This window comes from Recurvomyces mirabilis, assembly GCF_035927965.1.
Source record: "Recurvomyces mirabilis strain CCFEE 5264 chromosome Unknown scaffold_6, whole genome shotgun sequence".
In the NCBI taxonomy this organism is placed as follows: domain Eukaryota; kingdom Fungi; phylum Ascomycota; class Dothideomycetes; order Mycosphaerellales; family Teratosphaeriaceae; genus Recurvomyces; species Recurvomyces mirabilis.
Window position 1 is genome coordinate 163328 of NW_027041940.1, and position 25660 is coordinate 188987.

The 25660-nt window shown below is 52.2% G+C and overlaps 13 protein-coding genes across 13 annotated transcripts; 8 read left to right on the top strand and 5 right to left on the bottom strand.

Moving 5' to 3' along the window:
* Nucleotides 1–21: 21 nt before the first annotated feature.
* LTS14_002832 (uncharacterized protein) lies at nt 22–918 on the top strand (the record flags this gene model as incomplete). Its single annotated transcript, XM_064835537.1, has 2 exons — nt 22–85; nt 140–918. 2 exons carry the CDS (start codon nt 22–24, stop codon nt 916–918), a joined length of 843 nt encoding a protein of 280 aa, XP_064696587.1.
* Nucleotides 919–949: 31 nt separating this feature from the next.
* On the bottom strand, nt 950–2268 carry LTS14_002833 (uncharacterized protein; the record flags this gene model as incomplete). Its single annotated transcript, XM_064835538.1, has 3 exons — nt 950–1135; nt 1188–1945; nt 1992–2268. The coding sequence occupies 3 exons, from the start codon at nt 2266–2268 to the stop codon at nt 950–952; spliced, it is 1221 nt and encodes a 406-aa protein (XP_064696588.1).
* A 384-nt stretch (nt 2269–2652) lies between these two features.
* Nucleotides 2653–3551, top strand: LTS14_002834 (uncharacterized protein; the record flags this gene model as incomplete). Its single annotated transcript, XM_064835539.1, has 4 exons — nt 2653–2911; nt 2966–3082; nt 3143–3348; nt 3414–3551. 4 exons carry the CDS (start codon nt 2653–2655, stop codon nt 3549–3551), a joined length of 720 nt encoding a protein of 239 aa, XP_064696589.1.
* Nucleotides 3552–4216: 665 nt separating this feature from the next.
* On the top strand, nt 4217–5537 carry LTS14_002835 (uncharacterized protein; the record flags this gene model as incomplete). Its single annotated transcript, XM_064835540.1, has 4 exons — nt 4217–4336; nt 4389–4474; nt 4608–5199; nt 5253–5537. 4 exons carry the CDS (start codon nt 4217–4219, stop codon nt 5535–5537), a joined length of 1083 nt encoding a protein of 360 aa, XP_064696590.1.
* A 348-nt stretch (nt 5538–5885) lies between these two features.
* On the top strand, nt 5886–6429 carry LTS14_002836 (uncharacterized protein; the record flags this gene model as incomplete). The annotated part of the gene is made up of 2 exons (XM_064835541.1): nt 5886–6284; nt 6334–6429. The coding sequence occupies 2 exons, from the start codon at nt 5886–5888 to the stop codon at nt 6427–6429; spliced, it is 495 nt and encodes a 164-aa protein (XP_064696591.1).
* Nucleotides 6430–6947: 518 nt separating this feature from the next.
* On the top strand, nt 6948–9124 carry LTS14_002837 (uncharacterized protein; the record flags this gene model as incomplete). The annotated part of the gene is made up of 9 exons (XM_064835542.1): nt 6948–7094; nt 7144–7254; nt 7308–7393; nt 7443–7985; nt 8038–8129; nt 8189–8212; nt 8277–8569; nt 8625–9005; nt 9059–9124. The coding sequence occupies 9 exons, from the start codon at nt 6948–6950 to the stop codon at nt 9122–9124; spliced, it is 1743 nt and encodes a 580-aa protein (XP_064696592.1).
* A 388-nt stretch (nt 9125–9512) lies between these two features.
* mug81 (putative steryl acetyl hydrolase mug81) lies at nt 9513–17012 on the bottom strand (the record flags this gene model as incomplete). The annotated part of the gene is made up of 2 exons (XM_064835543.1): nt 9513–10882; nt 11105–17012. 2 exons carry the CDS (start codon nt 17010–17012, stop codon nt 9513–9515), a joined length of 7278 nt encoding a protein of 2425 aa, XP_064696593.1.
* A 223-nt stretch (nt 17013–17235) lies between these two features.
* On the top strand, nt 17236–17661 carry DAD4 (DASH complex subunit dad4; the record flags this gene model as incomplete). Its single annotated transcript, XM_064835544.1, has 5 exons — nt 17236–17238; nt 17294–17350; nt 17402–17446; nt 17498–17582; nt 17633–17661. The coding sequence occupies 5 exons, from the start codon at nt 17236–17238 to the stop codon at nt 17659–17661; spliced, it is 219 nt and encodes a 72-aa protein (XP_064696594.1).
* Nucleotides 17662–18763: 1102 nt separating this feature from the next.
* On the bottom strand, nt 18764–19570 carry LTS14_002840 (uncharacterized protein; the record flags this gene model as incomplete). The annotated part of the gene is made up of 2 exons (XM_064835545.1): nt 18764–19085; nt 19131–19570. The coding sequence occupies 2 exons, from the start codon at nt 19568–19570 to the stop codon at nt 18764–18766; spliced, it is 762 nt and encodes a 253-aa protein (XP_064696595.1).
* Nucleotides 19571–20259: 689 nt separating this feature from the next.
* On the top strand, nt 20260–21535 carry LTS14_002841 (uncharacterized protein; the record flags this gene model as incomplete). The annotated part of the gene is made up of 2 exons (XM_064835546.1): nt 20260–21132; nt 21188–21535. 2 exons carry the CDS (start codon nt 20260–20262, stop codon nt 21533–21535), a joined length of 1221 nt encoding a protein of 406 aa, XP_064696596.1.
* Nucleotides 21536–21912: 377 nt separating this feature from the next.
* LTS14_002842 (uncharacterized protein) lies at nt 21913–22612 on the top strand (the record flags this gene model as incomplete). The annotated part of the gene is made up of 2 exons (XM_064835547.1): nt 21913–22471; nt 22536–22612. 2 exons carry the CDS (start codon nt 21913–21915, stop codon nt 22610–22612), a joined length of 636 nt encoding a protein of 211 aa, XP_064696597.1.
* A 176-nt stretch (nt 22613–22788) lies between these two features.
* Nucleotides 22789–23910, bottom strand: LTS14_002843 (uncharacterized protein; the record flags this gene model as incomplete). Its single annotated transcript, XM_064835548.1, has 2 exons — nt 22789–23580; nt 23641–23910. The coding sequence occupies 2 exons, from the start codon at nt 23908–23910 to the stop codon at nt 22789–22791; spliced, it is 1062 nt and encodes a 353-aa protein (XP_064696598.1).
* A 493-nt stretch (nt 23911–24403) lies between these two features.
* Nucleotides 24404–25262, bottom strand: LTS14_002844 (uncharacterized protein; the record flags this gene model as incomplete). The annotated part of the gene is made up of 2 exons (XM_064835549.1): nt 24404–24855; nt 24908–25262. 2 exons carry the CDS (start codon nt 25260–25262, stop codon nt 24404–24406), a joined length of 807 nt encoding a protein of 268 aa, XP_064696599.1.
* Between the last annotated feature and the right edge of the window lie 398 nt (nt 25263–25660).

Here is a 25660-nt window from a genome sequence, read left to right on the forward strand (position 1 = left end):
CAGCATCGACAGAAGATAGCGATGTCGGACTTCAGCATCAACAATTTCTTTTCGCTCGACGGCAAGGTAGCTCTGGTTACGGGTGGTAGGCCAAGCACCTGCGGACACGACATCCAGTTTCCCATCTGACTTGCTACAGGCTCTCGTGGTCTAGGTCTTCACGCTGCCACAGCATTCCTGCTCGCAGGCGCCAAAACCGTCTTCATCAGCGCTCGCAAGGCTGCCAGCGAACAAGGCATTGATCAAGCTGTCACTCGTCTGAACAAACTACCAGGCATCAAAGGCAAAGCCATCGGCATTCCGGCGAATGTCGCACAAGTCGAAGATATCGAGCGACTCGTCGCCGAGATCAAGAGGCACGAGTCACGTCTCGACATCTTAGTCGCCAATGCTGGTGCAACCTGGGGAGGACCCTTCGAACCAACACCAGACTGGAGCTCTCAGAAAGTACTGGACCTCAACGTGCGAGGCGTGTTCAATCTGGCTCGACTCTTCACTCCCATGCTCTCGTCGTCAGGAAGCAAGCAGGATCCGAGCCGCATCATTATCGTCTCCAGCACAGCCGGCTCGAACGTACCGCATGTCGGTGAGCATGGCACAATCATGTACTCTGCCTCGAAAGCCGCGGCACATCACTTGGCTCGAAACCTAGCTGTTGAACTCGGTCCTCGTAACATCACGACCAATACTGTCGCGCCAGGGTTCTTCCCATCCAAACTAGCTAATGGTCTGATCGAGCACCTGGGTGGCCAGGACCAACTCGAACGTGACAACCCTCGAGGCCGTCTTGGTGAACCTCAAGATATCGCGGGTGTGATGTTGTTCTTGTGCTCACGAGCTGGCAACTATGTTAACGGTGAAGATATTGCTATTGATGGAGGTGTTAGACTAGCTGCAGGTCGTTTGACGAAACTTTAACTTTGTACAAGTGTTGTCCATCCCTCATACACTATGACTGTGGCGAATCCGCACGAGCATCATTCGGAATTAGCTTTCCTTCGCGCATGCGATCGAAGACCGAACCCCATGCGTCCATAACTGAACGTTCCTCCGTAAACGGATCCTCCGTGGGCGTGCTGTAGGTCTTTGTCATGTCGTATTGTCGATCAAAGTCAAATTGTGTCATTAAGAAGTACTGCTGATATTAGCTGTGCTTCCGATCTAAGAGCTACATGGTGTTGACCCACCTCGAAGCCTTGGAATGTCAAGTCTGAGTCAGCGACACCTTTCTTCAGCCCATATTGCTGTTCAAGCTTCTTCCACGCATCGAGATGCTCGTTAATGTACTTCCTCATTTCGGGAGCGTTCTCGCCATCTTTGGGAGGTCCCGTGCCCTTGAGCCCAAAGTATGCGCACAGTTGTGGCCACTTAGTACTCCAGGACTCGTATCCCTTGGCATCAGCGACGTTGAACCCGCCACCCTTCTGATTGGCAGGCATCTTGAGCGAGAGGTGTAGTGTCTGCCTGGCAATCATGTCCGACGAGCTGTCGTTTGACTTCGCCATCCAAGATCTCGACGTGCCTGGAAACGCGCATTGAGCTCCCTTGCCTTGGACAGACGCATATAGAGCGAGGAAGATACCGAGAACTGTTCCGAGGGAGTAGAAGTTCTGGTTGGGCACAAAACCGATGATGATGTCGGGTCGAGTATCGCACCAGTTCCACTTCTTATCCTTAGCATACTTAGTGACCCAGTCCAGCTGAGGATGATAGAAGAGCATGTCATGGTAAGGATATTTGAGTCGCGGCTGATCTTCCGAAAGTGGTACTTGAATGTAGTCTGTCGGATGGTTGTCGAGCAAATGACAGCCGTACATCTTCGCACCAGTCTGCAGAACCACGAATTCCAGGGAAGGGCAAAGGCGATCCACTGCCATTGTCGATCGCTTGAACATATTCACTGCATCCTCAAGTTCTTGTTGCATATCCTTGTTGGCCTTGTACGCTGTGGCACGTAAGCTACGATCTTTGCAACCATGTATCCGACATACCAAGATAGTATACATGAGTGATCTTGCTGACATCTTTGATGTTCTTTGTCAGAGAGGCCTCTAGGTCTTCCTGGCTTCCTTTCAGTAGATCGATGCCAGAAACAAGCTCCAGTCGAGAGTCTGCAGGCCACAAGGAGTCTTCTTGTTTGAGCGGACGATTGGTCATCGCAACCACGCCATCCCAAGTACCCTTGCTAGGATAGTTATGTAAAATCTCATTGACAAACGACCATCCTGTCACACCACTGGCACCGAAAATAAGAGCGTGTTTGCCCATATTCTGTAACGTATTGTTGTGATTTGATTGAGAGAATAAGAAATGGTATAGCTGCGTTCAAGAATTGGGAGGTTTGAGTGTGTGAAACGGACTCACGCTTACTCACCCAAATCACAGACTGGAGCACATCGAAGTTGTCTTTTCCTCCTTACCCTCTCTATTGCATGACCACAAAGTGCTAGGTGAAGCTCGGAAGGTCGGTTCATGTTCAGGGACTGTTTCTCCAGCTCGGCATGCAGCTGGCTTCCAGACCCCGCATAGAGATGACGGACAAGCTACGCGTTACCCGGACGCGCTCTCTGTTCGAGTATTTCGAATCTTTCCTTTATTGTGTTTGTCCTCCAGTTGGTCCATTCTAGAGATAAGTCATCAATTCTGTACACCATGGCTGGCGTCGACAAGCCACTCCCCGGCAAAAAGCCAGGCATCTTGTTCGCCAACAGCAAGATTAAGAAGCCAGATCAGTTGTCAAAGGAAGAATATACTCGATGGTATGAGCAAGTGCATATTCCAGACATCTTCAAGACGAGCGGCATCAAAGAAGCGTCAAGATGGACCGCCCTGGATCCCAGTCAAGATCGACCATTTCTTGCCCTTTACCCGCTTGATGATCTGGACTTCCTGGATACGGACGAGTTTAAAGGTACGTAGGAAATCCTTGCAGTTTGTTCCACGGTCCCTTGACACGGTCGTCTAGCAATACCGGTCCACGACGACAACCTGCCAGGTTCAGGCGAGATATTTGATCTCGCTGATTTTGACACCCGATACTACAAACTTGCACAGTTGTACGAGCCTGAAAACGCGAAGTCTGGTAGGTGGTACTCTAGGTTCTTGCATTTAGCTGTTGTGCTGATCGTTGATGTGTCGTCAGGCCAGCCAGATTTCGTAATAGCAGCAGCTTTTACTCCGACAGACGACAAGGAGTATGATGCTTGGTATAGACAAGAACACTTGAAGGAGGTCTCCGGCCTCACCGGATGGAGGAAGACTGAGCGCTACGACTTGACGTTCGCAAGGCAGAACCGTAGCACTGGGGAGGACAACAAGTTGCCCGAGCCACCCAAATTCCTGACTTTGGTGAGTTACTCGTGAGTTCGAGGTGATGGAAGACTCTACTGGGAGGCTGATAAGAATCCATCTAGCATTATATCGATGGCGAGTCGCTGCCAGAGAAGGAACTCGCGAAGGCGGCTGAAAGCGAGAGGACGAAGAAGAATCTGTCAGAGATGAAAGCGACACAAATGGCTATCTTCAAGAAGTTGGCTCAATTCCAGAAGTGATGATGTTGACGGCAGGGCGATGGAATTGCCTGCAGATTGCAGGCGAGAAGAAAGATAGAAATGGTCGCGTTCAGCACGCGTCATGGCCCGTGCTACCAACACCACATCACTCTGTCATGACAGCTTTTTTCTCCTCTGTCCACCCGCACCGAGAATCTCAATGACCTTGTCAAACCACTGAAGCACTGTAGCCATATGAATATATGCTATCGATCAAATGGTCGGAAGCCCCATTACAATACTCCAGCCATTTCGCCTACTCCAGGCTAACAACAAAGCCTGTGGCACTCCTCTTGCTCGACCGTGACCAGAACGCTTCCGGGGATCTAAGAAACGCCTTTCTACCTACCTTGCGGCATGGTGCCATCATGCGAGTCATGCCATGGCGGCTGAGCTTACTCTTACACCGCCCCGATGATCTACTCGGCTGTGCTCACGTGTTGGCGCGACACAAAGCTCACTTTCCCCGCCATGAAAGCTTCTGGGATGATCACGGCGAACCTTTTCCAGTACCTGGTTGCGCGCGTCCGCAGCCTGGGCGCTGGGTAGTACTACGCGGACGCGATCTCAAAAGATCGAAAAAGGTAGTGTAGGCATCTTTTCTTCTACTCATACCCCACAGTAGCCATACTATCGGAGTCACCATATTGCCTGTCAAACTCACCATGACTGCATCTGTGACAGAAGCCGCAAAGGCCAATAGCCAGCTTGATGCTGATGCGGGAAAGATCACTGTCAAGGCCACCGAGGGCAAGGGCACAATGAAAGCTGGCAGATGGGACTCGGTATGTCAACCCCGAATGTCGAGTATGAACCGCTACTGACAGTTGCATGTAGGAGCAGAAGAAGATGGTGATCGTGGACGTCGCCATACCTGAGCCTGGACCCAACCAATTTCTTGTCAAGATTGCCTCTGCGTCATTGTATGTGCAATGAGAGCCTCGAGACGATGGATGAATGTAAGCTAACGGTCGACTACAGATGCCACAGCGACATCATGGCGTAGGCTTCTATCTCTTCCTCTCGTATGTGCGCACTCGTTGACGTCTTGCGCAGCATCGAGTCGAACACAAAGTCAACGCTCGGACACGAGGGTGCAGGCTATATCGAAAAGATCCACCCCTCTGTAGAAGACAAAGGTTTCAAGGTTGGCGACGAGATCGGCTTCCTCTACATTATTGGCTGCTGCTTCAAGTGCGAAGGCTGCCAGATCCATAACCTACATTGTGAGACCGGCAAGCAATTACTGCAAGGGTTTACTACCGATGGCTTCTTCGCCGAATATGCTGTCGTGGAAGAGCCGAATTGCATCAAGCTCCCCGAGAACATGGATGTCAAGACTGCCAGTCCAGTGTTTTGCGCTGGCATCACTGCCTTCCATGCAGTCGATAGCTCAGAGCTCAACGAGGGCGACTGGCTTGCGGTGGTAGGAGCGGGTGGTCTAGGGCAACTGGCGACGCAGATCGGCAAAGCAGCTGGTTACAAAGTCGTCGCTTTGGACATCAATGATGCTACGCTTGAGGTTGCCAAGAAGCTCGGCGCTGATGCAGTATTCAATTCAAGGTCAAACAAGGAATATGTGGAAGAGCTGAAGAAGCTCACCAATGGTGGAGCGAAGGCCGCGTGTGTATTTAGCAACGCCGATGCGGTGAGCGCCAGGTCCGTATTAGTCGATCGTTGCACTCTACTGACCCTTGGCAGGCATACGCAGGTATTCCGCCAATACTTCGTCTCGGAGGTGTCATGATGGTTATCGGTCTTCCTCACAACAATCTCTCAATCTCGAGCATGGATCTCGCTCTCGGAAAGTATAAGGTGAAGTCAGAGAGCACAAGCATTCCACAACGAATGAAGAAGGCAGTCGACTTTCTAGCCAAACACAACATCCAGCCTGAGGTGCAGCATCGAAAGCTTGATGACCTGAATGATATGGTGACAGAGATGAGAGACGGCCGAGCGACGAAAAGAATGCTGGTCAATTTCTGAGCATAGACTGCTCGCGCAGACGAATTCATGTCATACTTGTTTATACAGCATGCCAGAGTGCACAATCATGGAGGCTGAAGCTCTACACATAGTGCACATAGTGGAGATCCCTAAATCCACACATATCTATTCTGGCGCCCGTCCTGATGCATAACACATAATTGCACAGCAAAGATACCGCATGCTCACCTCGGCTTCGAGACATGGAGTACGGCAACGTATTTCCAGGGCAATAGCTCCCCTCAATATGCAGATCAGGTCGCCAAGGCTGGGTCTTAGGTTTATAGGAATATACTGGACGTACTCAGGCTGACGAACACAGGAACGAAGACGAGCACGAAGCCCATCATGACACTCAAGAAGATCGACCACGACTTCAAAAACGAATCGCTAACGTACGATGCGACACCCAACAACCAGCCTTGCATCAAACTGAGCTTCTTCTTCAACAAGCTACCAGACGTCTCCTACGAGCAGTTCCATCGCCACTGGGAGACGGTGCACGCCGACTTGACAATAGCCGCACGAGACTTCAAAGCATGCAAGATCCAGCGCTACGTGCAATTCCACCAGCCGCCCGAGATGAAGGAGAAGGCGAAACAGCTGGGTCTAGAGCACATTGCCTTCGACGGCTGCTCTGAGATCTGGGTCCGCGAGTGGGGTGACTGGATGGCGTTCTACAATTCACCGGAATATGCTGCGGCTATGCAACCTGATTGCAAGCACTTCATGGAGTTCCCTATCCACGTAAGTAAAAGCAGCTGGCCAGATCACCACGTCTGCTGACTTTCATCAGGTAATGGTCGGGTACGATACCTTGATCTTCGGTCATGCTATTCCTGGCGAAGGTGGAAGGGACGGTGTCACTGCCCAGACTTTGAAGACTAGATAGGCTAGACACCACTCAATCGTTATTGGTCGTCTTCAACATTTTCTTTGGCAGATGATGTTGCGTCCCACTTCTACATGGGATATCGTACCCGCATATCGAGTAGACCAGGCATGGGGTCGTGCAGATCATCAATGCGGGAGGATTAGGGGGCGCGTTGTGAGCCCGGGTATCTTTAAGCGTGCTCTCTCGCTCTGCTTGGCGCCACATCTTACACGCATGGCAGACGTCTTCGCTCTTGAGCCCCATGGCGAGGCCACGAGCATGCTAGCGCGACCGTCGAGACTCGGAGGCGCTTCATGCCCCGTGGGGTGAACACTCTTTTAGCGAACTCTACGAGCAAACCTTCGGCACTCGGTTCCCAGGACCTCGCTCAGATTGTGACTGGGAGTACACATCCTTGAGCATGCATATGGGACTGCAGGCACCACGCTCCCAATCGACCTGTCCCAAGTCAAGGAGACTGTAAAGTGGTTGCAGCTCTCTCTACTGGTCCGGAATTCTCTACAGCATCTACCACGATGGCGGTCAATGAGCATGTCGACATTGCGACCGAGAAGGGTGATGTTGTCTACCATGAAGAGGCGACCACTGTCTCGCCTCCATCAGAGCCGCATGCTGTTGGTGCGGAAGCGAGCATGACATGGAAGACCTGGCTGGTCATCGTCGTAAGTCTACCGCGTGAGGAGAAACAGAGGTAGCTCTGACCAGATGTAGATATTGTCATCCTGCTTTGGCATATCATTCTGGCCTGTACCAACAACGGCTGCACTCCAAGCGAAGTTGGCACCACAACTCGGCGATCTCACAGGCGTGACTTCATACTGGGTACGAGATCGAATCGTTGGAGTAACGGGAGACATTGCTGAATGCCGTCGTAGTTCATCCCTGCCTATACGACTGGAAGCGCCCTTGGTTTCTTGATTGCGGGAGCGAACAGTGATCTCTTTGGGCGTCGACTGTTCCTGTAAGTCCTGCTGTAAGAAGAATGCTCCTTGACGCTGATCAACAACCAGCTTGTTCGGCGAGGTGATGGCCGCTCTCGGAATGACTGTCTCTGCGACTGCCAAGTCTTCCGAACAATTCACCGCTGGACTCGCCCTTGCTGGTTTCGGTGGTGGCTTTTGCCAGATGGCTATGTGCTCTATCCCTGAGCTCATGCCAAACAAGTACCGACACATTGGTATCTGCTTATCGGACGGCTTCGTCTTCCTTATTGTGATCATCGGTCCGGTCGTCGGCCGTTATGCTATCGATACTGATGGCGGCTGGAGATACATCTACTACGGAGGCTTCATTGCTCAATTCATAAGCTTGGTGTTACTCGCTTGGCTTTACCACCCGCCAAAGCACCCCCGTGGTGTGGCCTGGAAAGAGGCATTGCCAGGACTGGACTATGTCGGGACTGCACTAGTGGTGCCTGGCGTCTGCTTGGTCATCGTGGGTATCATCAACACAACATACATGGCTACAACCAGTAAGATGGTATTAGCCCCGATGTGTGTGGGTTTCGGCCTTCTGGTTGCTTTTGGCTTCTGGGAAACCCTGTCGAAGACTAAGTTAGTATCGCGCACGTAAGGAACACGACCCGAGAAATGCTGACCATCGTAGATATCCTCTATGCCCTCCCCGTATATTCCGCTCTCACAACGGACGAGAGTTTACTGTGCCATTTGTTGTGGCTTTCATCGTCACTATGTTTTGTAAGTATACACATCGAAGATCGACCAAGATTCATCCAAGTACTGATACCATCTTATAGACTACGGGATCAATATTATCTATCGTAAGCAGACCAATAGTGCGGAGCCGTGGTCAAGACATCGATGGGATCTGACCAGTGCTGTCAGCCACCATGGTGAACGTGTTTTACATCACACCTACGACTACCCGCTCAGAGCAATTGCTGTTGACACTTCCCGGAAACATCGGTCTCGTATTCGGCGCCATGTGCCTCATATGCTTCGGTAATTTGATTGGCCATTGGAAATGGACGCTCTGTATATCTTGGGCGGGCATGACGCTCTGGGGTGGTCTCATGGCCCTGGTCACGCCATCCAACAAGGGACTGATGATCGCCTTTGCCTTTCTCGAGCAGACGTTCTTTGGTTGGGCGCAATACGAGTCGATTGCTTTCACTCAGGTAAGAGTTGGGCAGGTACAAGAATGTGCTATGTTGACTTGCTGACCACAACTAGCTCGGCGTTCACCAACATGATCTCGGCATGTCTGGCGGTCTTGCAGGTGTTGCCCGATATGCGGGCGGCAGTCTTGCACAGGCAATCTATGTCAGCATCCTCGCCAACTCACAGGGCCCGAAAGCCGCCAGCCTTGTCCCTGCAGCGGTGATCCAGGCTGGCGGTACCTCCGCTATGGCAACGGAGATCCTGGCAGCTTTCCCACTTGGCGCTACAGCGCTGGCTAAAGTGCCTGGTGTGACAACGCAGATACTTACTGCTGCCGGTACCGCTTACCAATGGTCGTACGCTTATGGTCTGCGCATCACAGCTCTCTCCTCACTGGCATTCGGCGGGCTCGGCTTCATCATGTGCTTGCTCTGCGAAAACATTGATGAAAAGGTAAGGGGATGAACTTTTGCTGCGCTTACCCGAATTACGCTGACGTCGAGTAGATGAATTCGACAACTAACGTCTTTTTGGAGAACGATGTCAATGCGGACAAGAACGAGTATCACTAAATACGATCCTGGCAGGATCCGTGTCGTCCAGGACTTGTAGATATGTCGTACTATCGCTTTCCAGCATCCAGCATATCAATTCCGGTACATACCATGGCCATAGCAGCTCACTGCGTTCAGTATCATGCACTGACGCCTGTGCAACTCATAGGACAGGTACCATATGCTCTCAGTCCGGCAGACTTTGCCCTGATAGCACATTATCCCACAAGTAGCTGGCTCGTGTGACATCTGCTGCTGTAATTTCATTCGGTGATCGGTGCCATCTGAGCAACAGTGTGACCCGTCCCACTTATCCTCTTCGTCTGCGACATGTGATTTGCCCAGTCATCTTGGACCGAATAAAGATATGAGTTTGTAAAGCTGTCTGCCAGCGTGAATTACTCCCTCATGCCGGAGCGTCTAGCATAGGAGCATCTTGTTGGCTGTCGTCCATCATTGCCTCCGCCGCTAATCTCCCAAATCGTTCTTGATTGCTTGAGCAATCTTTTCCGAGTGCTCTGAGAAGCCTTACGCCATCTTGCTTGATCTGCGGTGTCTGACTTTGACAAAGTCTTGCGAGAGCATCATGTGCATTTGTGTCTCTGCCCATAGTATCTCGCACCTCCGCGGATGGTCTGCTTAGCTGTACAAGTAAGCCAGCTATTGAATGCTCGATATCATGATCACTGTCATCCTCCGGCGTGGTAAGACGCTGCCACAGCTCCTCGTGTAGCTTTCGCTTGATGGTAAGCTCTGCGACGATGCCCTCATCCAGCTTCCGGATCAAATTACCAATGACCTGACATGCAGCAGCCATACAACGGTCGCTGGTATGCTCCGCTCTCTGTTCCATGGACGATGGTTCTCCTGCAGAACCATCAGGACCTGTCTGCCCAGTTCTTATGATGTTGCATAGATGCACGATAAGGCCATCCTCCAGATCGTACTGCTGCGAAAAGTTCTCGTTGGCAGCAATGTCGCTGAGACACCATAGCAAACTCGATGACAGAGGTCTAAGCACTTCGTGTGCCTCAGAGCTCTCCTGCGAGCGCTTCTCGCAATACATAAACTCCTGCCAAACGGACTTCACCAATTTACTCTCCACAAGCTGGTCTTGCACCGCAGAATCTCGGATGAATGTCAAGGTAATTTCAAGCAACGTGGCTAGGTCCTCCGTATCCACAACACTGCCATGGACAATGGGCAGGGACACGAGGTTGACCAGAATCTCCTGCAGAATCGGGTCTGGAGCGCCATCCGAAAGTCCGTCTCGCTGGCCTGATATCCAGAAGAGGAGATCAGTAAGTAGCGATCTATCTTCTTCCCTTACCAAGTCGGTGTTGGTGTATAGTCGTATCAGAGGGTAATGGATGTAATCTCGGTAGCATTGTTGTTGTGCTCCATCGTGGTCCGAGCAGATATTGTAGAGAACCTTCACTGTGAGCCACGCCAGGCCTGTATCTCCAGAAGCTAGACACGGAGAAGCCCAAGAAAAGCCAGATTGCGTGACAGTGGTTCGTGCGTCGTCATTGTCGATGCAGGCATTGCCGATACAGCGAAGCCCAAGCTCTGCTACCTCGACGGAGTGATCAAGTCCAGCATCGATGGCCGTGATAAGAGTCCGAATGACTTCTGGTTGTGCTAGTTGCGCTCTCTTCTCGAGGTCTGTTCGGCTGCTTTGGGCCAGGCTTTCGAGAGCCTTTGTGCCTTCTGTGGTACCAGTCGTGCCGAGCGCAAGACTTTGTATAGCCGTGTTAAGCACATCGATGTCCTGTGCTGCCATGTCTCAGAATCCAATGTACTGCCCGTTCCTGCTGAAGGCGTGCGATTAAGGTTACACACCACCATGAACATTGTAGTTGCAACTTTTAGCGCTCTGCACGGACCACAAACAAAAAGTGCTTCGCCTAAGTATGGTCGCATGACCAGTATGCTTGATTGCACAGATTGGTACACAGGATCAAGTCATACGTAAAGCTACAACGTTGATCTACGTACCCTTTGCCTCCTTCTTCAAACCATCATCCACAACCATGGGCGGAGCAGGCACCTCAATCTCATCCATCCTCCACTCCATTCCTATATAACTATCACTAACGACCAGTACCTTCATCTTCCGCTCCACAGCACTACCGGGCAGTTTGATATTCGCCTTTGTGGCCGGTCTGCCAGGGTTGCCACCTCTACTCTTGTCTGCCGAAGGCCAGCTCACACGCTTCAGGCCCATGATATCGCCATTCGCAGCATCCGAGACAATGACGAAGTAGCCTTCGGTTTGCGGCTTCGGGTACTTGGGCGCAAAGATATGGTTCTCGCGGTTCTGCACCGGGTTCTGGCGTGCGAGTGTGACTGTCAGCCCTAGAGCATTGACATCTGCTACGCCTACTCTGAGCTGGGGCAGCTGTCCAAGAGCCTTGAAGACTCGAGCATGGGATACCTCGGGTAGACCGAGCTTCTTCAATGCTGTAGCCATTTCGTTCCGTGGCAAGGTTGTAGCTTCAATCAAGTTACTGGGTTTGCCCTGCCTGGACTTCTCCTTCTCAATCTCAACACCAGGAAAGATGGCTAGTGGACCGTCCTCAGGCCATCGTGCACTCTTGATACACTGCAGCAGCGTAATCATCATTAGACAACTCTGCAGATGACCCATCTCGGTGAGGACGTCGATGCTAGCCTGGATGATACGGATCGCTTGGTCCAGTACAGAGTTCTGGTCACCCACATAATCACTGATGGGTAGCTCGACACGCTCGAAATACGCCTGCAGCAGTAAGAAGGCCTTGACGTGCGGATCCCACATTGGTAGACCGAATGTCTCAGCCTTCAATGGTAGATTATTTGACAGCTCAACATTGATCAGATCTTCGTTATGGCGGACAGGGAGCTCATCGTACTCAGTCGCTCTGCACATCCAGCTCAAAACATCCTCGAAAGTAGCAGTAGGCTTGGCATGTTTGGTAAGCATGCGAATCGTCTTGTGAGCCAAGTAGTAGTAACTCATGATCTTGCCCAACGGTGTGGGATCGACATCGCCATTGCTGTGCAGCATCAAGCACTGCGACTCTGCCAGCTCGCCGAGCGACTTGTCCACCATTTCGATCATGTAGTCGCTTGCAGCCTGCTGTGCGGCGGTAGTGTTGTTCTCCTCTGCCGAAATCTCCAGACCATAGTACGAAGGATTCTTGTGCAACCGGCGGAAGAAGAACGTCCAGGTCAAGTAGTCCAGCGCATCCTGCTTCGTGGCAATCGTTTCTGCGCTCACTTCAGCGCCCAAGTGATTGTCCAGGACGTTGTGCAGGCTGCTCTCAACAGGAAATCCAGTATGCAGAAAATGCTTGTAGAAAGCCTTCTTGCTCTCCTGCGTAAAGATCCTCGCAATACCAGAAGTATCGAACTGAGGCCTTCCAGCACGACCGAGCATCTGCAGCACATCCGTCAGATCCATATCTTTGTAGCCCTCAATTTTGGCATCGAAGAACTGCGTGCCCTTGACAACAACAAGATGAGCAGGCAAATTGACACCCCAGGCCAGCGTCGAAGTAGCAACAAGAATCTGAGTCTTGTTATTCGCGAACAACTCCTCCGCAAGCTGGCGATCCGACTCCACGAGCCCAGCATGATGCAGACCGATACCGAAACTCAAAGCCTCTCTGAGCGCCTCATCCTTGACACGAGACAGGTTCAGCGCCAGATCCTCCTCAGACATGCGCACGAACCGTCGTGGGTTATCCTCCATACCACAGAAGTTGATAAGATCGCGAGCCGTGAGCCTCGTTTGTCGCCGAGACGCCACGAAGACGATAACGGGCTTGTCAGGCGAATGCGATTTGATCGCCAGGAAAGTCGGCCGATTCATGCTCTGCATTAGTGGGCAAAACCCCCTCTGTTGCGGAAACCCATCGATGAAGATCTCCAACGGAACAGGTCTCACGGAGTGCCGGAAGTTGAACAGACCCTCCTTTACCCCGAGCCAGTTGGCAAGATCCATAGCATTAGCGCAAGCAGTCGACATGCCCACCAGCCTCACAGAACCCTTTTTCTGACTAGCGATGTAGTTCATCCGACTCACGATAATCTCCAGAATCGGTCCTCGATCACCACCAAGTAAATGGATCTCATCGATGATGACGAGGCTGACTTGCTGAACATAACTCCTCGTCTGCCAGCTACGACTGATGCCATCCCACTTCTCCGGCGTCGTGACAATTATATCTGCATCCCTAATCGTCCTCGTATCCGGTGTGTTATCACCCGTCAGCTCTACAAGCTTGAGCCCCATTTGTCTGGTGAGCCGTTTCTCCCAGTCCTTGACACGCTCGCGCACGAGAGCCTTCATGGGAGCGATGTAGACGACTTTACTCCCCGGCTTCTCCCGGAAAGCCCACCACATCGCTAACTCGCAAGCAATCGTCTTGCCTGATCCTGTCGGACTGCCCAAGAGGACGTTGGCGGGAGTGTGGTACATGCAGTGGAAGAGCTGTGTCTGCATGGGATTAAAGAATTCGAAGCGCTGGCCATAGATTTCTTCGAGGAGAGGGTTCTTCAGTGCTTTCACTGGCAGAGGTTGCAAGTTAAGGAGGTCGGTGTACACGCTCTCCGTGTCCGGACGGATGAGATGCTGAAAGCTGACCGGCGTCACTGTCTCAGCGCCCAACCATCGATCGCTGACAGCTCGAACATAGATCTGACTGGGCAGCGGATCGCTCAGTGGTATCGTGAAGTTCAGCTCATGATCATCATACAACTTCCTTCTGCTGAGAATGAAGAATTCATGATGATAGATCTCACTCGTTTCGCCGTTCTCCACCCAGATCCAATAGCTCTCGCTCTTCCCATGATGCCGATCATTCCACCTGAAGTCCGGCGTAACAAATAGCTTGACCCTCAGAACATCGCGATTAAGAGGTGCAATCTCTGCCTCAACAGTCAAGGTCGGGAAATTATCCAGCAACTTCGCAATCGTCGTCCCCATCCGCTGATTATGGACCAGACTTCCAATCTCCGCCGGCTCCATGTCGCGCAGGGAGTCAATACTAGCCGAACTCCCCTTCTCATCGAGATTCTTCAACACCGCTTGCGGTAGGTCAAATTGTCTGAAGGGATGCTCATACGCCCAGACTCTCTTCTCGATGCTCTTACACATACTCAACAAGACCAAACACTGATAACCCCAACGCCGATTGAGCGCTATCATGAACAAGGCCCGACAGATCCTGGCTGCGTTCTGTGCGACATAGGCGGTATCGCTGACCAAAGTGAAATCCTCGAGATTAGCTTTGGAGATGTAGGATTGGAGGAGGACGTTGGTTTTGCCTTGTTGAGTGCCGATGCCTCCTTCGATGTCGCAAGGTGCTGCCTCTTCTTTCAGGCGCATGAGTTCTTTTTCTTCCGTGTCGCGGGATTGGATGTTGTCGAATTCGCCCGACATAGCGATCATCTTGAGTGTGTCGGCTTCTGTAGCATGAGGTCTCATCATGGTGTTAAAGATCTCGATGCTGGTCTGCAGGACATAGAATTGTGATGCGATACGTCCGACGTCTTTAGCTCGCAGCTCTTCGGTTGTCTCATTGAAGATGATCATCTGGCTCTGCTGCAGAATCCGTGCGGCTTTTACGATAAGTTCTCGTCGTCGCTGAACCAGATTCGGATCGTTCTGGATCTCGCTCCAATCGATACCGTAAGCTATGGGGTTGCGACGCATCCGAACAAACAAGTAGCTGTATCCAAGCCAGGTGATTGCTTCCGGCACACTCGTCACAGTACCCAAAGCAATCTCAGCATTCAGATTGTCCACCATCTTGCGACTAAATTGCGACTCGATGGGCTGCTGCTGTGTCACAGCAGTCAAGTAATGCTGAAGCTTGTCCTGAGTCGTGATGATCATGCCGATACCAGTGTCCTGAAACTGAGGTCGACCAGCGCGGCCGAAGATCTGCAAGACGTCAAGGATGCCCAGATCAACGAACTTACCTGCTTCAGCGCTGTAGAGCTGAGTGCCTTTGATGACTACAGCTGCTGCTGGCAAGTTCACACCCCAGGCCAGGGTTGCAGTACAGCAAAGCACCTTGAGCACACCCTCGCCAAATAGTCGTTCAACCAAGTTTCGATCAGATCGTGGCATACCAGCGTGGTGAGTACCCAGTCCCTTCGCGACTAACTCCCTGATCTCCTTTCCCTTCGACTGCTTGACGTCCCTCACAGCATTGCTATACCCCTCATGTCCCGTCGGATCGAAAAGATCGTTCAACCCCTCTTCCTGCGCCATCTCAAGCAACATCCTAGCAGTCTTTACCGTATCCTTCCGGCTGTGCACAAACACCATAGTCTGATGTCCCTGCTCAAGCTGTTCCTTGACTTTCTCGAAAGCGGTACGATCGACATTCTCTCTGCTTGCCTTTGAGCCTGGCTTGCCTTTGACGCCCAGAAAGTGCTGTTCAAGTGGGACAGGGCGGAAGGAGCCGTCAAAGTAGAAGAGGCCGGCCATGCGATTTACTTTGAGAAAATCGGCGACGTCGACGTAGTTGGGGAGGGTAGCGCTTAGGCCAACGATGCGGATGAGAGATTGGGTGCTCTCTACTTGCCTCTCTGTTCTTGCCACTAGGGACTCCAGCACGGCACCACGTTCGTCGTGGAGCATGTGTACCTCATCAATGATGAGCAAACGCACTTTCTGCACGAGCTCTGTATCGCCAGTGCTCTTCCGAGTAACCACATCCCACTTCTCCGGAGTCGTGACGATAATCTGAGTCTGCACAATCTCGGCCTTTGTGAGCTGCATATCTCCAGTCAACTCGCGGACTTGGATCCCGAGCCAGGCCAGACGCTTGCTCAGCTTGTCGGTGATCTCAGCGGCTAGTGCCTTCATAGGAGCAACATAGACAACCTTGAAATCATCCTTCTGAACTACGAATTCTGTGGCCTCTGGATGATCCACGGGGCTGGGGTGAATATTCTTTGCCACCGTGTTAAGGATGGTGAGCATAGCGGCATCCGTCTTACCTGCACCTGTGGGAGCACAGATGAGCATGTTCTCGCTCGTCTGGTATGCGACAGGATACACCAAACTTTGCATGCGGTTGAGTGCTTTGTAGCCCTTGAATGTTCGTTTGCAAAGACCATCAAGATCTGATATTTCTACCAACTTTTGCTGTCGGGCAAGTGTGCCGACTTTGGTGGCGGGTATGCTGTACTCTTCATACCTTTCCTTCTCGATCCGCTCACTTCCCATAGGAAGTGTGTATCTCTTACCGTGCGAGGACAGAGTGTTGCCAGCTTCGTGCGCGCGGTAGACGTGTGGATACTCCTCACCAGAACGATTCTGAGCGGCGGAAAGGTTGGCGCTCTTATGCTTAGCATCGGCTTGACGGAGACGAGCATCCCGTTCTGCTTTGGTTAAGAGGCCGGACGCTGGTTTGCTGGGCTGCTTGAGTAATTGCTTGCGATGTTCAATGATCTCGGAGACCAGGTCTAAATGGTCGAAGCCAACGACATCCGCCAGCGTCATCTGGAGCTCATCATCGCTGCTGTCTGATGCCAATACTGCCGATATATGCTCTTGCAGTGAAGTAGCATCGAGACCACCTCCACTGCGAGCTACAGCCTCACAACCCCTGGTCAACCAGTCCTGCGAGCCAACACTCGCCACCACATTTTCAACACTAGAGGGACGCTCTGGAGAGACACTTTCGTCACTGAACTCCTCCTCATCCTCGCTGATCAAATCCCAGATATCATCGAGTGGCGATCCAGGTGATACGACATTGTTGTCCGAGTCCAGGTCGTTGGGAGGTTTATAGCTATCGGCATCCCCGTTCGCTGCAGGTAGCTTCAGATCTGCGATAGCCGCTCGCATGGCAGCCAGCTGCTCTAGCCATTGCGAGGCCGCGCTATCCGTAGATGGAGACATATTCGAAGGCTCACGCGCTCTACGAGATTTTCTGTGGAAATGTGGCAGGATTACTTCAGTTCTGTGGCAAAATATTGAGTGTCTCTAACCCCACACCAAAAGTGCACAATGGAGTCATCAGTCATCACGTGGTCTGTGCTTAAGCGCGTCGACCGTCCCAACCACGCGTACGAGGCTCGGTCGACTTGTCAAGACACAAAACAATCCTCGGATACACAGAAAGATGGTATGTCGTGAGGGGTACACGCATGGTATCGCTGTGGCTACTGACATGCCAGTAGGAGAGCCCACACGAGCACCAGCAGAACCTACTGCTCTCTCGGATCATCACGAATGTGGTACGTGTCTGCGACGACTAATACATTCGACATCATTCTGACCCAAGACAGGAGAAGCTTAACGAAGCAGTCATGGCTTTGAACAAGAGCCTACAGGTCAGCATACTTGCTCCGCATGGTCTGGACGCAGACTGACAGGCCACACAGGAAATCAACGTCCAGAATATGAATGTGGAATTGGTGGCGCAGATGTTCAAGAACTATCAGAGCAATGTGCTCTTCCATCTCGAAGGTGAGTGGCATCCCCGTGAGGTCTGGCTGCCGCCACTGACACGTTCATAGCCACCGACAGTCTTAAGGAACCGTCATGACACGGAAGGATACTCAGATCCAACACCCAGAGGCCCACTCTGTCCCACCTCACGAGAGTTCGCTGCGTGTGGATCGTGCGGCGGCCCCATCTTGCCGGTCCTGACTCGTTCCGCAGACACTCGGCAAGCAGAAACGGGCTGCCATATTTCCGCGAGTCAACCCCACCGTCTTGGCGCACGTGTGAGCCGACTCCATACCCCACCTCTCCAGCGGGCACTCCACTGCTTCCGGGGACGGTTCGTGGACTGCCATCCTTCGAGCAGCTAAAAGTTTATACCGCACCATCACGCTATACCACAACAGCACTTTCTCCGCACGAGGCCGATGGATCATCAGTGTGGATGCCATGCACGGTACTTACGTCCCTATGGAGTCCGCCAATGATGGACCGGATGGCGGACGATAGGCAATAGGTAAAGATAGAACAAGTGTCCGCGCTTGCGCTCAAATACCACTTGGCTACTCTCAGTGGTTTCATCTGTCGATCCGCGCAGAGATAGTGGAATGTTGACGACGCTCAGCTGTCTAACGCTGCTCGCGGCAGGTGCTATAGCGCAGAACACAGCCTTGACCACCGTCGAATGGCGCACCGGGAATACTAGAGTCGACAGTCTCATTGAGCAATTGACACCAGAAGAAAAGATCAGTCTCGACTACTGCAGGTGAGTCTGCGTACATCTGATTCATCTGAATGCCAAGAGCCTGGAGCTCTGCATCCGTGGCCTCAATTGCGTTTCGAAGTGACTCCCTCGTCTCTCTACCTTCAAGCGTGGCCGCCTCAAGCAAGGCTACCGCCTCGCTTCTGGCTTCTGGTGTCAGGCCCAATAATTTCCAGAGATCTCGATGTGCAGGCATGCCATCATTCGCCCTGCGAACGACAGCGTCCCCTACAGGTTTCCGTTCGCTAGTGAGCGTGAGCAGTAGCCCAGGGGATGCAATCCCTTGCAAAACATAAGCTAGCTTCCAAGCAAGGTTGAATGCGTCTGATATGCATGTGTTGCTGCCAAGTCCGTTTATCGGAGGATGTCTATGGACAGCATCGCCGATACACATAACCCGACCCTTCTGCCACGTGCGTGCTACTTGGTCGTTGATGGTCCATCAGAAGCTTGACAAGATCTCGAACTCAACGTCATTATCACCAACCATCTGCTTCAGTCGCCCCTGGATCTGCTCGTTGGTGGGCTCGAACGACCGGCCATCGATGTTCGCAGGGTGCATCGACACTAACCATTCGTTCCACGGACGGACCATGCGAAAGTTGCCCGCGGCAGACCATTCTGGCGCTTCGGTGTTTAGAACCCAGTTCAGACTTCCAGGACGGTTCTCCATGTATCTCGAGAGATCAGCTTGAATGTGAACGTTGAGCGCCGTGTTAAGTTGCTTGCCGTCGACAATTATCCCCAAGGTATCCAAGACTGGACTCCGAGCGCCATCAGCGCCAATGAGATAATCTGAACGAACCCACTACTGCTTCCCGGCTTTCGCAGCTTCTCCAACCAGGATTGGCTCAAGATAGCTCTGAGGCAGATCAGACATCCTGCATGGGCTTGCCATTTCGTAACGATGTTTCTTTCCAGGCTTGTTGCCCCAGGACCACATCCTCCCGTATTCAGTGCCGTTCAGCTTGTCAGACCATGGCGTGTGCGCCATGTGGGCGGCATCGCAGGCAACTTCGCTAAGTCGTTCCTCCAGTCGAGCATCTCTCAGGACCTCCATGGCACGCTGGTTGAAGATGTGCGCCCGAGGTGTGTTGGCCGTGCCATGGTGTTTCGAAATGAGAAGTGTTTTGATGCCTAGTCTTCCGAGATGCAATGCCAGCGTTGCTCCTGCTGGTCCAGCGCCAACAATAAGCACAGGATATACTTCGTCCATTTGCCCAGTGGTCGACATCCCGTCTGTGTGCATGTTGGCTTCGGCTTGTGTAATGCTGTGGCGATAACAGAAAAAGTTGATGTCGACATGGTGCCTTAGGCTCCAGCAAGCAGGGCAATGTAGCCGATGTATTGCACAAAATTATCCTCGCAAGTGTACGTGCAGACTAATGTCGAAGTCTGGCTAAGGGTGGGCGGAGATGTGGGGACAGTACCACATTATCCAGCTTCGGTTTGCTTGCGAGTCCCGTCCGTGGAGTCTAGCTGCAGATCACGGTGCCCATTTAGCGTCTGTGTGGCATGGGCGCCAGACGTTGCGGTATAACAAGTTCAGTTCCATGGCAGTGTGAGCGCCGGACAGGCTGTTCGAATCACTGTATAGCAAATCATGGATCCTGACTCCTCGATCGTGGCGCGACTGATAAAGTCACCAGTCAGTGTAGGGCTCTGTCTTCTGGCATTATACGCTGTTAACACAGTGAGTTGGGCATATATCTTCGACACGCACATTGTAGATTTTGACCTTTCTTAGGTGATCCGATATTACCTCTTGTCGCCAGTAATAAATGTGCCAGGACCGTGTGGGCTCGAGTCTCCAAACTTCCTCTGCTCTGGGCGACGTACCAGAAACGACGATCGCAGTATGCATCAGATCTTTTGGCACGATATGGACCCATTGTCGTGATCGCTCCGAATCAGATACATACCACCGATGAGGCCGCGATGAAAGTCATCTACAATCGACAGTCGCTCAAGACCAGCTTCTACGCAGGCATGGGCAGCTGGAAGGGCGTCACATCGACACTCGGATTTGTCGACTATCGTAGCGCAGCTCCGACGCGCAACAACTTGATACAATGCTTCCAGAATAAGAACCTTGAGACGCTCGTAGAGAATCTGTCTGCGCACATTGGCGAGTTTTGCGATCTGATTCGATCGAAGAAGGGACAGGATGTCGACGGCATTGTTCTCTTTCGTCTTCTGGCTTTGTACATCGTTACTGATGTACTATGGGGCGAGCGAAAGACCCTGCTGTCTGAAGAGTCCAGACGTACTCCCTTATTCCTGCGACGCTTTCATGCATTCAGCTCATACAACGCCACGAAAAGCTTTATACCTGGCTTCGACTTGTACGTTCGCCTGTTCGGAACTGCAAAATGGAAACAGCTTCGACAGGACTGCAGCGATATGGATATCACCGCGAAAGAAGCTCTCAAACGGTGGGATGAAGAAGGTAACCGTCGTGATCGCGACGTCCTTAGTATGCTGCGCTCGATGGACGATGCCGAAGAGAAGGGTGCCCGCTTGCCCAGTGACCATATTCCTGCCTACATGGTGGAGATGCTTGCAGCAGGTAGCTCTACCACTTCACACACAGCAACATTTGCTTGCTGGCAGTTGACTCGACATCCTGAAGCGGCCAAGAGACTGCAACAAGAACTATTCGACCAGTTTCCAGGTGAGATCCAAGAACGGAAGCTCATGGATCTGCCCTATCTTGATGCTGTCCTCCGAGAGACTATGCGGCTGATGCCGATGATCCCAGGACCACTAGAGCGATACTTACCAAAGGATGTGACAGTCGATGGCATTAAGGTAGTACTCAGCATGTTGTACAGCATTGTCGAATCTGGCTGACAGATAGGCGTAGGTGCCTGCAGGCGTCATTGCATCGACTGCGGCTCGCGACCAAGGACGCTTGCCTAATGTCTACCCAGAGCCGGGACAGTGGCGGCCTGAGCGATGGCTTAATGCTACCGAGGAGATGCACCTCCACTGGACACCGTTTGGCTTTGGCAGCCGCGCGTGTCCTGGGTCCAATCTAGCGATGACTGAGCTGAAGTACATGATCGGCATCCTTCTTCGGAAGTTCAGAGTCCTCGAGCCACGAGAGACAGCACATAGAAAGGCGAGCCTGGATCTTTGGGATGTCTTCGTATCCAGTGAGCGTAGCGGGCAGTGCTGGCTAAGGTTTGAGGAGATCGAGCCGCAGAAGTAGACGTAGCACATATGTATTCACTCAGTGGTCCTGGCCGGAAAGAGCTGGACAATTGTCCTTCGCACGGGCCTCGTGCTTGGCAACTCATAACCATTTCACACACCAACTCTGCTCCCCTCTATTCGACGATGTACATCTCTCTAATGCTCACCTTCCACAATCGCGCGGCTTATAGAGCTTATCGGTTCGTAGTCTGGGAACTGACGTGACCTCATGCAAGCCTCACCACTGCAGATCGCCTGTGGAAAAAGGAGCATTGTACTAGATGACTCACGACCCATGATAACAGCCCTACACCGTGCGAGTGTTCATAGTCAAGTATATGTCACGCTCCTCTCGAAGCCTGCACTGCCACCATCTTGACAGTACATCGCATTATGGCTGACCCTTCCTGCTCGGCTCGTCTGATCTACCGCGCGATAGAGCCAGACGAAGATGAAGATTTCTTCCTGGCCATCCAACAAGACCAACTCGGCTATCGCAATAGCAATCTCTCGATCAGCATACCGCAAGGGAGAGCATCGGCCAAAGGCTACATCAAGCGGGTGACGGAAAACTCCATGCTCGGTGTAGTGATCTGTCTCGCAGCAGCAGAAACCGTGGACGACGAGACTAGAGCAAACTCCGCTACCCCTGCCAAGCCGACTCCTATTGGGTGTATCCATCTAGACGGCTGTCGACCTAACATAGCTCACCATCGCTTTTCCGACATTGGTATTCACATCTTGCCCGCCTACCAAGGTAAAGGGTATGGTAGTGAGGCTATTGAGTGGATTCTGGAATGGGCCTTTGTAACAGCTGGACTGCATCGGGTCAGTATCCAGGCTTTCGAGTACAACAACGGAGCGATGAGGCTCTACCAACGTTTGGGTTTTAAGTTCGAAGGGGCTCATAAGGAGATGGTCTGGGCTCAAGGGCGGTGGTGGGATGATATTCGTACGTGCGAGGACTTCATGTCGTCTGGCGGAATTTGTTGGAAGCTTGCTAACATGTGGTCTAGATTATGGCATGCTAGAGAATGACTGGCGAGAGCTGCATGCGCAGAAGAAAAGCAGTGAGACGAATGTGCCGGCATGACGATGGTATATAGCGTTGCTTTTGTTGTGCAGTCTCACCATGCTACATAACCTCAACGCCACGATGCTAACCCGAATATGGAACATCAGCCAGGGTTTGATCACCTTAAGCCATTTCCTCGCCTCGCCACCGGCGCTGCTATGCAGGAACAAATCGCAATGATTGGGTTCGGACAACTACCACGCCGTGTACCCGCCGTCGATGACGAGATTGCCTCCAGTCATGAATGAAGAAGCGTCGCTGAGTAAGAACAGAGCTGCACCACGGAATTCTCTCATCTCCGATAACCGACCCAGCATATTTCCATCCTCCCACATCTTCTTCAGATGTGGCTCCTCGTCGAAGTTCGCCTGTACCATGGGAGTCATGATGTTCCCAGGACTGAGCGTATTGACACGAATCGGCTTCATGCCATCTTCAGTCTCGACAATCTTGCCCCACTCCATAGCCAGGCTGCGGGCCGACTGGATGACGGCGGCCTTGCTTGCGTTGTAAACGACGGTCCGGAGACCTCTGTTAGCGATCAAGCCACTCATGCTGCCGATCAGGACCATGGAGCCAGGGATGTTGTATTTGATCATCTGCCTGGCGCAGCTCTGGGCAGAGAAGAAGACGCCGCCGAAATTGATAGCCATCATCTTCATGACGTCGTCTGGCTTGTATTCGATAGCGTCGCAGACATGCTGGATGCCGGCATTGGCGATCAAGCCGTCAAGGCGCTGATGCTCGGTGGCGATGGCTGCAACTACGTCATCGAGTTGCTTTGCGCACTGCACATCGACTTGTCGGTAATGGAGTGTGCCCTCGTAGCGATGGGCGAGACGCTCCTGAGTGTCGTAAAAGCTCTGTTGGGGCTTCTCCTGACGATCGAGGCAGTAGACATGGCCGCCAGCTTCAACCAATGCTTCAGCGAGAGTCAAGCCGAGCCCTTGTGCACCACCGGTCACGATGAAGACGCGGCCGTCAAGCTAGTGCTCCGTTAGCACGTGTTTCGCGACTCGACTTAGGTTCGCATTGATGAGGCTTACCTCAAACTCTCTAAGTCTGTGTGGGCCATGTTCAACATCGGGATCTGGCAGGCGTTGTGCAATTGCACTTGGGCGCTGCAGAAGACGCTTCTTCAATCCACCATTGCCATTTGTATCGTCGTTGGCAGAAGGCGTCGTCGAGAAAGACCTAGTAGCTGTAGCGCGGTACCTTGCTGCTGGTACGATAGGCGCAGCCAATCGGCCAGACTGGTTGATCTTGTAGGCGGGGTTGATGGATGCAGGGAAGCGGAGTAAAGCTTTGGAGAACATCGCGGCTGTATGTGTCCAGGGTCTTCGTGTGTGGTATGATATGTTGTTGGTAAGAAGTGTATAGGTTGATCCCGGACCAAAGAGATATATTTATACCAAAAAGGTGTTCGCAGGGTGAGCGAAGCTTTAGTCACACATATCAAATGAAGGCTGCTCTCTTCCAGTGAACGTGGAACGACGTCACCTGACAGGCCAAGAAGGTGCTCTGGAATGCAGTCACGGCGCCACATATAAACTGCTGAGCGGGGTTTGCGGCCACTGCCAACTCACTCACGCAACGTTGGTGCTTGGCAAACGGGTAGCAAGCCGCGTCTCCTCACGACTCCCAGGCGTTTATTGACAATCAGCTATGCTTGAAAAGTTCTTGACAAGGCGTGCCACGTGAATGTTTGGCATGGCATATGGTCTGTGCTCAGGTAAGAAAGCATACTTTATGTTCGTTGTGCCAGTCATATTAGAATGACCATTCGCTGCTCGCCAGACGCTAACATCATTACCACTCCTCTGGCTTGGAAATATCCAAAGTAGCATCTTGTAGCATGAACCCGAAGCTCCACGGCTTAAACTTCGGAAACCATCCTTTAGGCACGATATTTCTACCCTCTTCAGTCTTAACCCATACGAGCTTGGCGCGGTTCGACCAAGCAGAGACATCGTAGGATTTCCAGCTATCAGTACCAACCAGCGCAGTGTCCTCGCCGGCAGGAATGGGAGGTTGCACGAACTTGGTATTGACGAAGTACTTTGTTGATAGAGGGAATGAGGGCGTCCAGCTCATGGTCGTGAACGTAGCCTTAAAGAAAGGGATCTCTGCTCTGACTTTGTAGCCTTCGGGCGGGTAGACTGTGACGGTGAGCTCATTCGGTGGCGACGATCCCTTTGCTGTCCGTGGCGAGGAGAACTCGAAGCGCGCTAGATGCTTGGGTATGTTCCAGTTGCGACGACCTTCAGCAGCTAGATTAGCAGCAATCACAACGATCAGGCTGGCCTGAATTACCGTTGAAAGTGATCTCCTTCTGGTTGACATATATCCTAGTAATCCGCGATCGGTTCTGGCCCCTCTCTGGTCCACCAGTCACGCTGAAGGTGCCTGGAATGATGGCAAGCTCGTCGTACTCTCCTACAGGAGTGTCGAAGTAGCGGACGATCATGATAACACCCGTACTCCCCATCTTGAAATCCCGGACTGTGCAAGTGGAATGAGTTGCTTCTAGTGGATCCCAGATGTCTACAGGCAGTGGGCTTGGGAGCTGAGTGACCATCCAGTATGTCTCGCATCGTGTACTCCATGGTGCAGGAGCCTCAGGAAAGTCCTCCTTCGCTTGGGTGCGACTCCTTGTCGCGGTCGCCATTATTCTGTCTCCAAGTTGTGGACACTTTGTGCGGTATCTTGCTGGCTGATACCGAATGTCGACAACAATAGGAAGTAGTTCCAGCTAGTGCTGTACTCAGCCAGTCCAGCCCAGCTCCAGCGCCTAAAACAAGGCAAGCACGTATAAAAGCGGGGTAATCCTTCAGAGGTGGCGGATGTCAGGCGACGACGATGACAGGTCGGAGAGCTCTTTTGAGACCTCAATGCACTTTCCAGAGCTTCAATATTAGTGGTAGTGGCTGGACGGATCAAGCTGCAGACCTCGTTTATTGAATTTGCACGTGCGTGGCACAGCCGAGACAGGCTATAAATGTCTCGCCTGGTAAGCCACTATCACCACCGATCCGAGCGCCTGGTTTCACTTCGATCATATCGGCT